Raw genomic sequence first — 16,861 nt, forward strand, 5'->3', positions numbered from 1 at the left:
CACTTAAATAGAGATGGAGGACGCTTTTCCCCGTGGTTTATTTTAATGCCAGCCAGGTAGGCTATACTCTTGTTGTAAATATAAGCTATGTGCTTAATATTAGGAAAGATGAGAAATAAATATAGTTGGCCTAGCCTATAGAGAGCTGATGGGATCCTCGTCTATTTATTAGCGGCCAATGACCAAACACACCTCCAGGCTGGGTAAGGGCTATTTGACTAAGAAGGAGAACTCAACCAAATTGAGATGAGTTAGACCACAGAGTGAAGGAAAAGCAGCAAACAAGTGCTAAGTGGGAACTCCTTCAAGACTGTTGGAAAAGCATTCCAGGTGAAGGTGGTTGAGAGAATGCCAAGAGTGTGCAAAGCTGTCATCAAGGCAAAGGGTGGCTCCTTTAAAGAATCAAAAATGTAAAATATATTTTGATTTGTTTAATGTTTTGGTTACTACATGATTCTATCATGATTCTACAAATTTCCATCAGTCTAATGTTCGTGTTTCTTGGCCCAAGCAAGTCCCTTCTTCTTATTGGTGTCCTTTAGTAGTGGTTTCTTTGCAGCAATTCGACCATGAATGCCTGATTCATGCAGTCTCCTCTGAACAGTTGATGTTGAGATGTGTCTGTTATTTGAACTCTGTGAAGCATTTATTTGGGCTACAATTTCTGAAGCTGATAACTCTAATGAACTTATCCTCTGCAGCAGAGGTAACTCGGTTTCTTCCATTCCTGTGGCGGTCCTCATGGGAGCCAGTTTCATTGTAGAGCTCAATGTTTTTGTGACTGCACTTTCTTGAAATGTTCTGTATTGACTGACCTTCATGTCTTAAAGTAATGATGGGCTGTCGTTTCACCTTGCTTATTTGATCTGTTCTTGCCATAATATGGTCTTTTACCAAATAGGGCAATCTTCTGTATACCCCCATACCTTGTCACAACACAATTGATGGGCTCAAACGCATTAAGAAGGAAAGAAATTCCACAAATTCATTTTTAAGAAGGCACACCTGTTAATTGAAATGCATTCCAGGTGACTATTTCATGAAGCTGGTTGAAATAATGCCAAGAGTGTGCAAAGCTGTCATCAAGGAAAAGGGTGGCCATTTGAAGAATCTCAAATATAAATTATATTTTGAATCGTTTAACACTTTTTCTTACTACATGATTCCATATGTGTTATTTGATGTCTTCACTATTATTCTACAATGTAGAAAATAGTAAAAATAAAGAAAAACCCTTATACGAGTAGGTGTGTCCAAACTTTTGACTGGTACTGTATGTAAATGTGATATTTCTGTTTTTTTTATTTTATACATTTGATAAAATTTCCAAAAACCTGTTTTTGTTTCATCATGAGGGGGTATTGTGTGTAGAGTTATGTGAGGAAAAAAATATGTAATACATTTTAGAACAAAGCTGTAACGTAACAAACTATGAAAAAAGTCAAATGGTCTGAATGCTTTCCAAATGCACTGTATACTTTGAATTAATGAAGCCATGTTTAACATCAGTTGTACAGCTGTAAAGTACACAACGAACATAAGCTACCATACATTCTATTCTTTAAATGCAAGAAATGTTGAGATGTTTTTGGAAGTTAGTTTATTTTGTAGAAATATTTACATTTATTTTCATGTTTGGTATGTTTCAATAAACTAAACTAACTCATGACATGTTCTGTAAGCTCTAAGCTATTGCAAATCTCCTATCCTTGTGCAAATTGGAAACCAAAGATGTCCATAATTCCCTCCAAAAATGAATCCAATCCTCCAACTGATAGATATCTTGCCAGTTGGAAGATTGGATTAAATCATTTTTGGAAAGAATTATGAACATGATCATTGGTTTCCCAGTAGCACAAGGATAGGGGTTGAATTTAAGCAAGCTATCTAGTTACTATGTCTATTAAATGTGAAGAACAATAGAACAAACATTTACTATGTAGCACAATGTCTGTGCCATATAAATACGAGAAGGTTTCATAAGAAATGTTAAAATTCAATTAAAGCTGCAAGATTCCTAATTTAAAGCTGCAATATGTAACTTTTTGGGCGACCTGACCAAATTCACATAGAAATGTGAGTTATAGATCTGTCATTATCATTGAAAGCAAGTCTAAACAGAGGTAGCTCTGTTCTATGTGCGCTATTTCTATTCGTCCGTTCTTAAGCGTCGTTTCTGCATCTTTTACTTTCAGTTTTGTACACAAGCTTCAAACATCTGAAATTACAATATTTTTGAATATGTTTTTCTACAGCTGAATTAAGATGTTATTGCTGTAAAATGACATTTGGGATTCAACCTCTCCTGGGATTTGAACTTACAACCTTCTGGTTGCCAGTGACCTGAAATGTTATGCTTTTTGGGCATGGCAGCGATTGGCCACAGATTTATTGGGAAGAATACATTTCTGCACTTTGCTAAAGGTTTCTCAGACTATTATATATTATCTATAATTATAATATATATTTCAGTAAACACTGGCTACTGAGTAGCAGTAAAAATACAGTAAATATACAATTTTCTGTAATTTTACAGTTAAAGTAGGGTGTTACTGCCCTAAAATTACCATGGTATGCTGCTGTATTCTAATTCCAGTAAACACTTGTAAATGATGATATTTACTGTATTTTTACTGCAACCTCTAGGTTGCCAGCGACCTGAATTACCTGCTACTCGACCAGGTCTCTGGGTATGACATTGGGGGTGGGCAAAGTCAGATTATCTGACAACACCAACATAAAAATAGCAGGGCTCCGGGACACTTAATGTAAAGTATGAATATATGCTCTGGGGATTTGAACTTGCATCCTCTTGGTCAGAGGTGTGTTGATGTTTCTGCATTGCCACCAGGTACATATTTATTACCAAGAACATAATAAGGGTACGGTTAGGGTGCAGTCTTGCTCCCTGGGGTACTTAAAGGTAAAATATACACATAAGGTACATTCAGAGGTACTCATATGATCTCACATGGTACTGTTTTGTAACTTTTATGGGTAATCTAGTGTAATGGTTTAAAAAAAAATCCCAATATTTTGAATATAAGGTAAAATCATCTATGCACTTTGAATTGTAGGTGGGGGCTTGTACTGGCAGGGGGATCATCATTAGCATATTTGGGGGCGTTGTCTACAATATGTATTTGTGCCAACCATTGGTTAGTGGAAGTGTTGCACCAGTTTAAGTGGTCTATGGTTATGTTAATTAAGGTTGAGCACCTCTTTTGTCCACTACCAATTCTGCAGTCTTTGTAAGAGCATGTGACAATAGAGAAGAACTGCACTGTAAAGGGTTTACTGAGCATTTTACAGTAATTTATAGGCAGATAGTTGCCAGGAGGTAAACTTTTTATTTACAATAACTTACTGATTTGATCCATATGCTTTCCCGCATTTTGACCTCTTTTGATTTGAAATAATCTTTCCATACAATTTTTTTCCGTACATACTAAAATGTGAATAAAATTGAAATTGTATCTTTCAAATGGTACCACAAACATGGTTGCAGGTCCACCCATCAAAGAATTTTGACTTGAATGGGAATATCCATTATTCTAAATTCTTTCATAAGAAACCTATTGAAATACAGAAATATAGATAATAGAATAGACATTCCCATTCAAATTAACATTCAACAGGGGTGGACCGGTGGCCATCTTTTTTGGTAATAATGGTACGTTAAAATGTTAATTCAATTAAAATGTCAATGGTGTACCAACTTAAATGCAGTGGTCAAAAGGCATAGGCCCATTCTATGAATACTTTGTATATGATTGAAATGAAACCCACACTGCATTGAACAGTATGCTGTGTCTCAACTGATGGTGGGCAGAATTTAAACATCTCAGATTATGTTTTATGTACAATAGGTTCTAAGCTGCAAATGATGTGAGAAAAACATTTTAGTTTAAGGATTTTTTTTATAGCTGATAAACACTTTTTTTCTAGAAATGAGAAAATAGTTTGATTACCCTGTTTATATGTTTCCAAATTATATCAAACTCAACCGTTTATATTTTTCAGTGATGAAGATATGGATGTCTCATTGTAGCCTGGGGTATGAAAAAGGGGTCAACTTTGAGAACCTCCAGAATGTTTTTCAATTCAGGTCCAAAAAGTAGTTTCTGACCACTTATATGATGGGCAAACATGTATGGAACATTTTGTTCAAATCAAAAGGGGTGCAGTCAAAAAGTGACTGAATTCATGTGGGTCAACCCTACTGTCAACCAATAAATTATGTTGTAATCAGTTTGATTCTGTGAAACTACAGTAACCTAAAAACACACACACAACAAACTTCAGCTAACTTTAGCCGCTGTTAGCTAACAATCAATGGAAGTGATAGGGGCAATTGTGCAAATAATTTACAATGGCCAAATCACCCTTTACTGCATGCATTATTCTAGAACCATGCCCCCATCACTTCCATTTTTTATCACTTCAAATGGCCTCAAATAAACAAATGTAGAACAATGTTTAAAAATATCTATTTTAAAGTTTTATTTAACTGTATGTTGCCATATGGAAACACTGTGCGACAACGGTAATACTCTGCAACTACTAATATCATGAATAATTGGGTTTTCTAATAAAAATGAGGTGTTTGAAATATAATTGTATTGTTTAATTCCTTCACACTTTCTGAAAATATGTTTTCTTAAAAAAAGTATTAATTCTAGCCCTACTTATATTTATGTAATGGATATTATAATATTATACATATAAAAAATATTTGTATTATCCATGCATATGTAAATAAAGTTGTATGTTATCTTGGCAATATGTTATCTTTTTTGGGGGAGGTGGGAGATGTAAAGATTATTGTTTTATGAGAATCATTTGTGGAGCAAATTATTAACTAGCTCTTAGCTAGTTATGTGCGTGGTAGCTAGTTATTAAAGGCCATGGTGTATTTTTTCATTTAGGGAAGTAAGGCGGTAAAGAGAAATGATATGTTGCCACATGGGAACATTTTGCGGTAAAGGTTTATTAAGTAACGGCAAACCAACTATGAAGTTGATTTGGCCGATAACATTTTTAAATTGCACGATTGCATCTATCACTAGCATTGTTTTTTGTCAGCAGTGAGTGGCTCATGCTAGCTGAAGTTTGTAGTAGATTTAAAGAAAACCGAACCATGGATTACTGTTTTTCCTGACCCATAGATTACTTTTTCGGTAAGGAACCATCTAACATCAAGTTGTAAAATCCTGAACTTCCCCTTTAATATTTGTACACATTCAGTGAGCAAGTCCAATTGTTTGCTGTTATTCAGGCGAGGCAGCTTCTCCATCATTCCCTGGTCCATCTTCTGATGTATTCTGCATCATCTGCTTCAACTGGCTTTTGAAAAACCCAGCCTGAGAGAAAGAGACGTGTAGAGAGAGATGTAGACAAAACCAATATCAAATTATGTTATTTAACAATTTTTTGGCAAATTTATTGCATAGCAAGAGTGTAAGAATGTGTACTACATATTAGATTCCTGCATCGGGTCAGGTATCCACTGTTCCCTTGGAGTAGGGAACTGTCCATTATTGGTGCTGAAACATTCTAATTTGTACACGTGCAGAGGCATTCACAACTGAAACTTTCATTCACCATACGCTGGCCTATACTTCGCATTTGACTGGTGTGGCTGGCAAAGGTTAGAAGATTTTTGCAGGCTATATTCAATTCTGGCAATGCTTTATTTAAGTTTCAATCAAACAATTTGATAGCCAAAACAATTTTGCCTGCAAAGGTTTTGAGTTGTTATAAATAAAATAAAACTGTGTTTTTCCCGCAAGTGATTGTCTTTTTCAACTAAATAAATAGCATAAATATAGTAGGTTAGTAGACCTAGCTACTAGGCTGAACTTGGTTACACAACTAACAGAGGACAGGACGACGATAACCCAACATAAAAACAAAAGCATGTTGCTGGCTGGCCCGTGTCTCTGGTATTTGATGAGGAGGAGATATGCTGGATGGAGCAGATGAGCCTTTCACTATATAAGCAGGCTATTTTTCAAAGCGATTTCAGTTATCAATGTGCCACATTGTGAAAATAAAAATAAATAATTTGTATGGTTTCCTTTATCCAACGGTTAAATAGACATGCAGACAAATTAAGAAAATCAATAGGCCTACTGTCTGGAGTAAAAAAAACTATTTAAAAAAATGGATGCAATTTGGCAGGTTCACAGATAATCTCTCGGAACAATTATTTGCAGGTAGGTTGATTCGTGGAGAACAATCTGTCCTGGTGTTGGGTGTGTATCGGAATTGTGGCAGGCGTGGGGCGGGTGTGGCTCCAAAAAACTGACCCATACAGAACTCTACTAAATACAGTGCCTTCAGAAAGTATTCACACCCATTGACTTTTTCCACATTTTGTTGTGTTACAGCCTAAAATATATTAAATTGTCACTGGCCTACACATAATACCCCATAATGTCAAAGTAGAATCATGTTTTTCAAAAATGTTCTAAATGAATAATGAAAAGCTGAAATGTTTTCAGTCAATAAGCATTTAACCCCTCTGCTATGGCAGGCCTAATTAAGTTCAGGAGTACATATTTGCTTCACAAGTCACATAATAAGTTGCATGGACTTATGTGTGATTTTTGAGGTAGTCATTTTTTAATGACTATCTCATCTCTGTACCCCACACATAAAATTATCTGTAAGGTCCCTCAGTCGAGCATTGAATTTCAAGCACAGATTCAACCACAAAGGCCAGGTAGGTTTTCCAATGCCTTGCAAAAAAGGGCACCTATTGGTAGATGGGTAAACATAAAACATCTGACATTGAATATCCCTTTGAGCATTTTGAAGTTATTAATTACACTTTGGATGGTGTATCAATACACCCAGGAATGAAGAAAACTGCTCAGGGATTTCACCATGAGGCCAAAAGTGACTTTAAAACAGTTAGAGTTTAATGGCTGTGATAGGAGAAAACTGAGGATGGGTCAACAACATTGTAGTTACTACACAATACGAACCTAAAGGATAGAGGAAAAAGAAGGAAGCCTGTACATAACACAAATATTCCAACGCATGCATCCTGTTTGCAACAAGGCACTAAAGTAAAACTGCAAGATAATTTGGCAAAGCAATTCACTTTTTGTCCTGAATACAAAGTGTTATGTTTGGGGCAAATCCAATACAACACATTACTGAGTACCACTCTCCATATTTTCATGCATAGTGGTGGCTGCATCATGTTATGGGTATGCTTGTAATCGTTAAGGACTGGGTATTTTTTCAGGATAAAAAATAAAGGTAATGGAGCTAAGCACAAGAAAAATCCTAGTGGAGACCTAGTTCAGGCTGCTTTCCACCAGACACTGGGAGATTGAGTCCCCTTTCACCAGGAATATAACCTAAAACACAAGGCCAAATCTACACGAGTTGCTTAGTAAGAAGACAGTGAATATTCCTGAGTGGCAGAGTTTCAGTTTTGACTTAAATCTACTTGAAAATCTATGGCAAGACCTCAAAATGGTTGTCTAGCAATGATCAACAACCAATTTGACAGAGCTTGAAGAATTTTGAAAATAATAATGGGCAAAGGTTGCACAATCCAGGTGTGGAAAACTCTTAGAAACGTACTGTAACGTCTGCTTCCAACTCACACTCTCAAACACGTAGATCCCCTGAATGCAGCTCACTTTCCAGCCCACTTGAATAGCCCCCGCGATATGCAACTTTTCAGGGAAGTCAGGAACCAATCTACTCAGTCAGTTAGGAAAGCTAAGGCTAGGTTTTTCAAACAGAAATTTGATTCCTTTAGCACTAATTCCAACAAGTTTTCGGACACTGTAAAGTACATGGAGAATAAGAGCACCTCCTCCCAGCTGCCCACTGCACTGAGGATAGGAAACACTGTCACCACTGATAAATCTACGATAATCAATATTTTTAATAAGCATTTTTCCACGGCTGGCCATGCTTTCCACCTTGCTACCCCTACCCTGGCCAACAACTCAGCAACCCCTGCAGCAACTTGAGAGTTCAGTGTGTCAAATCGGAGGGCCTGTTGTCCGGACCTCTGGCAGTCACTAACAGGGTTCAATTCTCGGGCCGACTCTTTTCTCTGTATATATCAATGATGTCGCTCTTGCTGCTGGTGATTCTCTGATCCACCTCTACGCAGACAACACCATTCTGTGTACATCTGGCCCTTCTTTGGACACTGTGCTAACAAACCTCCAAACGAGCTTCAATGCCATACAACACTCCTTCCGTGGCCTCAAACTGCTTTTAAATGCTAGTAAAACTAAGTGCATGCTCTTCAACTGATTGCTGCCTGCACCCTCCCGCCCGACTAGCATCACTACTCTGGATGTTTCTGACCTAGAATATGTGGACAACTACAAATACCTAGGTGTCTGGTTAGACTGTAAACTCTCCTTCCAGACTCACATTAAGCATCTCCAATCCAAAATTAAATCTAGAATCGGCTTGCTATTTTGCAACAAAGCCTCCTTCACTCATGCCACCAAACATACCCTCGTAAAACTGACTATCCTACCGATCCTTGACTTCGGCGATGCCATTTACAAAAACCCACTGGCTCCAGGTCATCTATAAGTCTTTGCTAGGTAAAGCCCCGCCTTATCTCAACTTACTGGTCACCATAGCAACATCCACCCGTAGCACGTGTTCCAGCAGGTATTTTGCAGTGGTCATCCCCAAAGCCAACACTTCCTTTGGCCGGCTTTCCTTCCAGTTCTCTGCTGCCAATGACCAGAACGAATTGTAAAAATCTCTGAAGCTGGAGTCTTATATCTCCCTCCCTAACTTTAAGCATCAGCTGTCTGAGCAGCTTACCAATCACCATACCTGTACACAGCCAATCTGTAAATAGCACACCAGTCTACCTCATCCCCATGTAATTACTTACCCTCTTGCTCTTTTGCACCCAAATCTAAAAATGTATTTGCACTTAGGGGGTATTGTGTGTAGATGGGTGAGATATTTTTTTATTTTATCAATTTTGAATTCAGGCTGTAACACAACAAAATGTGGAATAAGTCGAGGAGTATGAACACTTTCTGAAGGCATTGTATGCTGTACATGGCACATTACATGGATATGAAAACGCCCCTTGTTTTAGAACTACTTAATATAAAATGGTGATGTACATTAAAACCTTTGAGTATACTGTAGATATTCAACATATGTGAGTGAAATTGATTATACCAAATATGTAATGAATATTACCTTATAAAGCCCAGCTGTGATCAAAGCTAACAGCAGCAGACCTCCCACAACACCCCCAATGACCCCCTTTGTGAAGTCAACCTCAGGATACACCTCCACCTGAGTTTCAATCTGAGGATGACAAATGCATGTATTTTCAACTGAAGCTAATTTAAGTTATCAATCTTACTGGGCGGCAGGGTTGAAGTCAATTTGAAATTGAAGGCAGTCAATTCAGGAAGTAAACTGAAATTCCAATTCAATAAGTAAAACATTTTAATAATATTTTTTACAACTTTGCAATAAGCTGAAAAGGAGAAGTTGTTTATGCCAAAAGTTTTTACATATTTGGATATTAAATTAAATTCACTCCCTGAATTGACTGATTTCAATTCGAATCGACCCCAACCCTGATTTGAGGAGATAACATCTAAAAGGATACCTTTTGTATAGGTGGGTTGTTTTTGGAGTCCGAAGAATAATAGATGTATTGGTTTCTGTCATAATCTACAGTGGCACTGCTGACCAAGTTGAACTGGGCAGACTCAAGACCAATCTGAGAGCAGAGAGAAAGAGCGAGGAATGTATGTAAGGAGATATTTACTGTAAATTAGCACAATTAGCACAGCTAGCATTGAGGGAAAATACTGTATACAATTATCCATACCTCCATCCTTTCATTTATTACCTGTTCTATCCATCCAGAGCTGAGGTTACCAGTGATGTTGTAAGAGTTACGATCCTGATTTCTAATGAAGCTTTTGCACATGAACACCCCGCAATTTGCGACAGAGCAGTCCTGTAGGATAGGGGGAAGATCAAATGATTGTGATCACTTTTGAACTAATGACAATCTAACACATTAATATAATAGAATACATTATTTACTATTAACCCATGAATAAGCATTACAACTATTTATATATGCATTATAGTTGTTAAGCATTTATAACATTCATTATCATTTATAAAGCATTCATACTCCTTTATGAACAATTTATAATGGGTTATTCATGAAAGTTATAAAGTGTAACACAAATTAAACATTTTAAAAGTCACATTTTAAGAGGTTGTGAATACCTTTTCTTAATTAAGTTTGCCTTCATACAGAATCAGGCAACTACCTAAATGTTATTCTGTTTACATTTAACAGCATTTCTAGACACAGCAAATCTGTAACAACACCTGTAACAACACTTGGCTTCAACATCTAAAAACTCTAGAATATATGTTTTGCCATTAGATTATGTGTCGAGACATGTAATTAAATAAACAATCTATTTGCAGAAAACCTGTCGTTACTACTGTTCGTGACACTCAAGGCAAGTTGGTGTTAGGTGTGACTTTTAGGTGGACTCTTAAAATTGCAATACCAGGAAGTTGTTGAGAAATATTATTTCAAATAGAAGATATTATTTCAAATAGAAGATGGCATTATAAAACAGAAATGGGCTAGCACTATTCACCACAGCATGATTTTTCTGCAGCTTGTCCACAAACTCTGTGGCAGTAGGTTCCTCATCCTTGTGTCTTTGACAACCTTGAATCTGAAACACAAAAGTTTCCTGTCAATTCCAATCATCACAAAACTTAAATAAAACCTGCAATATCCACCTTCTTGGTCCCATTTCTTGGGATTGAACATAGTGTTTACTTTACTTTATATGTGTGCTATTTGTGCATTTATCATTACTAATGTATTTATACACTGAACAAAAATATAAACACAATATGTCAAGTGTTGGTCCCATGTTTCATGAGCTGAAATAAAAGATCCCAGAAATGTTACAAAAAGCAAAAAGTGCACTCTTCACGGATGAATTCCGGTTTCAACTACCGGGCAGATGGCAGACAGAGTGTATTGCGTCGTGTGGGCGAGCCGTTTGCTGATGTCAATGTTGTGAACAGTGGGGTTATCGTATGGGCAGCCATAAGCTACAGACAACGAACACAATTGCATTTTATCAATGTCATTTTGAATGCCGAGATACTATGACGAGATCCTGAGGCCCATTTTCGTGCTTTTCATCCGCTGCCATTACCTCATGTTTCAGCATGATAATGCACGGCCCCATGTTGCAAGAGTCTGTACGCAATTCCTGGAAGCTCAAAATTTCCCAGTTCTTCCATGGCCTGCATACTCACCAGACATGTCACCCATTGAGCAAGTTAGGGATGCTCTGGATTGACGTGTATGACAGCGTGTTCCAGTTCCCGCCAATATCCTGCAACTTCACACAGCCATTGAAGAGGATTGGGACAACATTTCCACAGGCCACAACCAACAGCCTGATCACCTCTATATTAAGGAGATCTGTCGCTCTTGCATGAGGCTAATGGTGGTCACACCAGATACTGACTGGTGTGAGCACCACGCCCCTACATTTTTTAAAAGGTATTTGTGACCAACAGATGCATATCTGTATTCCCAGTCATGTGAAATCCATAGATTAGGGCCTAATGAATTGATTTTAATTGAGCAATTTCCTTATATGAGCTGTAAATCCGTAAAATCGTAGTTATTGTTGCATATTGCGTTTATATTTTTGTTGAAAGTATATTTTAACTCCTCGTCATTAAGTCACAGGATGCCCAACTGTTCCTCTACCCACAAGCAAGCATACAAGGCATTAACTCATTCCCCATTTGGCAAATCAGCTCATGACTCTGTACTCCTGCTTCTTGTTTACAAGCAGAAGCTCAAACAAGAAGTACCTGTGACTCGCTCTGTTGAGAAATGGACATCAGAATTAGGGATTACGCTCCAGGACTGCTTTGTTAGCACTGATTGGAATATGTTCCGAGAGTCCGCCGATAACTTCGATGAGCTAACCACCTCCATCACTGGCTTCATTGGGAAATGCATCGGCAAAGTTGTCCCCACAGTGAAGGTTCGCTGCTTCCCCAATCAAAAGCCCTGAATTAACACTGAGGTTTTTGCTAAAAGAAAGGACAGAGCTACCGCACACAGGGCTATCGCAGACAACCCTGAGGCTATGCCTGAGGACAGGAACAAGTACAAGATGTCATGCTACGACCTCTGCAGATTCATCAAACGAGCAAAATGATGATATAGGAAAAAGGTGGAATCGACGTGTGAGACGTGTGAGTCTCTGACTGAACTGTTCTCTGGCAAACTCAACATTGTGAAGCTGGTGGAGGGGGTTCCTCAGCTGCAACCTAATGGAGCCTGTCTGTACTACATGCAGGTCCAAATGGTCATGTTCTGCACAGGACTGGAGAGATGTAAACTGCTTGCCTGGGCTCCATCCGAGCAGGTTGTTATTGTGCCTTTTGATGTGATGTTCTGTGCTGATGTTATCCCTAAACTGAAGGCATTCTATTTCACACATATGCTGCCAAGGATAGTAGATGAGTTCCAGTCAGGCAAACTCTGTGCTCCAAATATGTTAATCTATGTGGTATCTAGGGGCCTAATACTTCTGTGTTTTTAAATAGTTCATATATTTTGTGCCTTATAAAGCTCTCTGTCAGCTCTACCTTATTATCTAAGCATAATTCTTGATTGGTGTTTTTTTTGTCTTGCACAGTTCCCCTTCATATGCACATTTACCTGATTATATTTGCATAATTCTTGGTGTTGTTTTATATCTTGCCTTGAACAGCTCTCTTCATACATGTTTATCTAATGCCTACGGATAACTCCTCATGAGTTATGAATATTTTTATTGTACTTCATGAACTTATCTACAGTAAGCATGTCGTAATTCATCTTGCACTTGGCAAATGATGGTGTTAATAAAAACCCTTTGAAATTCAACTTTGTTGACATTTTCTTTGATACTTAACATTTTGAAATGAAGGACGAGGAGGCATGCCTAAAGGTTTCAAATGTGTTTTCAGTTTGATTCTGGGTTTGGTTTTCAAGGGCACAAATGAAGAAAACAGTGTGGCACTTCGTAAACAGTTGTCTTCCCTCTTGGTCTGTTAGACATTTTGGTGTTGAAGAAAATGTATTTTAAATAGATTGAAGAAGGCATGATAACTTCTTTGGGATAGGGGGCAGTTGGTATAATTTGTAGATTTAGATAGAAAACACTCTAAAGTTTCTAAAACTGTTAAAATGATGTCTGTGAGTATAACATAACTGATATGGCAGGCAAAACCCTGAGGACAAACCATCCCTCTCCAAACATTTCAGCTTACCACTGTTTTCAATGGCTTGAACTTTAATTATAAGCCCAAGTCCTCCCAAATTGCAGTTCCTAGGGCTTCCACTAGATGTCAACAGTCTTTAGAAAGAGTTTCAGGCTGGTTTTTAGAAAAATGACACGGAAATTGTGGTTTTTCCAGGTGGCTCCCATTTTGGCTTTAGTGATTCCAAGCGCGTGGAGGAAAGCGCATTCTTTGTTGTTTATCTCCGGTAAAGACAATAACGATTCTCCGTGTTAAGTTTTATCGTTTATTTTCATATTAGGATACCTAAGGTTTGATTATAAACGTTGTTTGACTTGTTTGGAAAAGTTTATTAGTAACGTTTGGGATTCATTTTGTATGCATTTTGACGGAGGGAAACTGAGTGGATTATTGACTGATGCGCGCCAGCTAAACTGAGTTTTTATGGATATAAAAAATGACATTATCGAACAAAAGGACCATTTGTGATGTTTATGGGACATTTTGGAGTGCCAACAGAAGAAGATCTTCAAAGGTAAGGCATGAATTATATCGTTATTTCTGAGTTTTGTGTCGCGCCTGGTGGGTTGAAATATGATTGTCATGTGTTTGTTTGATGGGGTGCTGTCCTCAGATAATCGCATGGTATGCTTTCGCCGTAAAGCCTTTTTGAAATCTGACACCTTGGCTGGATTAACAGGAAGTTAAGCTTTATTTTGACATATTGCATGTGTATTTTCAAGAATGTTAAATATTTACAATTCTGTAGTTTGAATTTGGCGCCCTGCACTTTCACTGGATGTTGGTCAGGTGGGACGGTAGCGTCCATGAACAACTTCCGTTTCTGCCAGTTATTGTGGCATCCCCTTACCGAACATAAAATGCCCATTTTGCGTGAATCCATGTTTGGAAAGTTGTGAGAAGCGATACTGAGTTAGTTAGCTAGCTAGCTAGCTGCAAACTATTGGCCGGAAGTACTTACCCGGAAGTCCCCTCCCCCAAAAAACAAAACAGACCTGCCCATATTTCAGTTGAAAATTAGGTGAATACATATCTACCTCTATCACTCTAGTTTCCCTGTATATTGTAAATATGGTATTGGAACTGACCCTTTATATACCGTAGCTTCTTACTTTCTTGTGCACTTCTTATTTCTTAATCTTATTTCGCATGTGTTTTTGTTTTAACTAATGTTATTTTTAGTACTACATTGATATAGATTACTGCATCATTGGGTTTAGAGCTTGCAAAAAAGGCATTTCACTGTACCTGTGACATTAGAACTTGAAACTTGATATCCTGTCCTTGAAGAGTTTAGTTCCAAAATGCTATATCCACCAAATTTCCACATTTGCATTTTTCATCATAAATGATTGCTTATTGGTACCTTTTATGTAGGTGTAAAATATTACTGTTCTCAGATTTTTTATTCATAGATATTTGATATGTATTAAAATGGGTTTTGTTGCAAAACACTGTATATTCATTGTTTAGCTGAAATTGAATGTTCGTATCCTGTATACATTACATGCAAAAATTATATTAATGTGTTGATTCATTTTTAATGTATATACGGTACCAGTCAAAAGTTTGGACACCAACTCATTATAGGGTTTTTCTTTATTTTTACTTTTTCAACATTGTAGAATAATAATGAAGACATCAGCACTTTGAAATAACACATATGGAATCATGTAGTAACAAAAAAAGTGATGAACGAATCAAAATATATTTTCTATTTAAGATTCCTCAAAGTAACCACCCTTTGCCTTGATGACAGCTTTGCACACACTTGGAATCTCAACCAGCTTCAAGATTAAATTTTCCAACGGTCTTGAAGGAGTTCCCACATATGCTGAGCACTTGTTGGCTGCTTTTCCTTCACTCTGCGGTCCAACTCATCTCAAACCATCTCAATTGGTTTGCGGTCAAGTGATTGTAGAGGCCAAATCATCTGATGCAGCACTCCATCACTCTCCTTGGTCAAATAGCCCTTACACAACCTGGAGGTGTTTTTTGGGTCATTGTCCTATTGAAAAATGTATGATAGTCCCACTAAGCCCAAACCAGATTGCTGTGGTAGCCACGCTGGTCAAGTCTGCCTTGAATTCTAAGTAAATAGACAGTGTCACCAGAAAAGCAACCCCACACTATCACACCTCCTACTCTATACTTCACGGTGGGAACCACACATGCGGAGGTCATCCATTCACCTACTCTGCGTTTTACAAAGACACGGCGGTTGGAACCGAACATCTCAGATTTGGACACATCAGACCAGAGTACAAATTTCCATTCCATTGCTCCATTGCTTGTGTTTCTTAGCCCAAGCAAGTCTCTTCTTATTATTGGTGTCCTTTAGCAGTGTTTCCTTTGCAGAAATTTGACCATGAAGGCCTGATTCACGCAGTCTCCTCTGAACAGTTGATGTTGGGATGTGTCTGTTACTTGAACTCTGTGAAGCATGTATTTGGGCTGCAACCTGAGTTGCAGTTGCAGTTAACTTTAATGAACTTATTCTTTGCAACAGAGGTAAATCTGGGTCTTTGTTTCCTGTGGCAGTCCTCATGAGAGCAAGTTTCATCTTAGCGCTTGATGGTTTTTGCGACTGCACTAGAAGAAACTTTAAAAGTACTTGAAATTTTCCGCATTGACTGACCTTCATTTCTCTTTGCTTATTTCAGTTGTTCTTGCCATAATATGGACTTGGTCTTTTACCAAATAGGGCTAGCTTCTGTATACCAACCCTACCTTGTCACAACACAACTAATTGGCTCAAATGCATTAAGAAGGAAACAAGGCACACCTGTTAATTGAAATGCATTCTAGGTGACTACCTCATGAAGCTGGTTGAGAGAATGTAAATTGTGTGTAAAGCTGTCATCAAGGCAATTATAAAATACATTTTGATTTGTTTAACACTTTTTAGGTTACTACATGATTCCACGTGTTATTTCATAGTTTTGATATCTTCACTATTATTCTACAATGTAGAAAATACAACAAATAAAGAAAAACCCTGGAATGAGTAGGTGTGTCCAAACTTTTGACTGGTACTGTTAATATACAGTTGAAGTCAGAAGTTTACATACACCTTAGCCAACTACATTTAAACTCAGTTTTTCACAATTCCTGACATGTAATCATAGTAATCCTAACTGTCTTAGATCAGTTAGGATCACCACTATATTTTAAGAATGTGAAATCTCAGAATAATAGTAGAGAGAATGATTTATTTCAGCTTTTATTTATTTCATCACATTCCCAGTGGGTCAGAAGTTTACATACACTCAATTAGTATTTGGTAGCATTGCCTTTAAATTGTTTAACTTGGGTCAAACGTTTCGGGTAGGCTTCCACAAGCTTCCCACAATAAGTTGGGTGAATTTTGGCTCATTCCTCCTGACAGAGCTGGTGTAACTGTGTCAAGTTTGTAGGCCTCCTTGCTCGCACACGCCTTTTCAGTTCTGCCCACAAATTTTCTGTGGGATTAAGGTCAGGGCTTTGTGATGGCCACTCCAATACCTTG

At 37.7% G+C, this 16,861-nt stretch overlaps 1 protein-coding gene across 1 annotated transcript in view; it reads right to left on the bottom strand.

Annotated features, from left to right (window-relative positions):
• Positions 1-1,583: 1,583 nt before the first annotated feature.
• Positions 1,584-16,861, bottom strand: part of LOC115162554 (integrin alpha-M) — a 62,605-nt gene continuing 47,327 nt past the window's right edge. Inside the window, exons 26-30 of the mRNA XM_029713983.1 lie at positions 10,662-10,742; positions 9,884-9,994; positions 9,638-9,751; positions 9,217-9,327; positions 1,584-5,363 (exon numbers count right to left, since the gene is read on the bottom strand). Coding sequence (XP_029569843.1) covers positions 5,271-5,363; positions 9,217-9,327; positions 9,638-9,751; positions 9,884-9,994; positions 10,662-10,742 — 510 coding nt within the window. The 3' untranslated portion in view covers positions 1,584-5,270. The remainder of the gene's footprint in view (positions 5,364-9,216; positions 9,328-9,637; positions 9,752-9,883; positions 9,995-10,661; positions 10,743-16,861) is intronic.

Source organism: Salmo trutta, chromosome 2, assembly GCF_901001165.1.
Source record: "Salmo trutta chromosome 2, fSalTru1.1, whole genome shotgun sequence".
In the NCBI taxonomy this organism is placed as follows: domain Eukaryota; kingdom Metazoa; phylum Chordata; class Actinopteri; order Salmoniformes; family Salmonidae; genus Salmo; species Salmo trutta.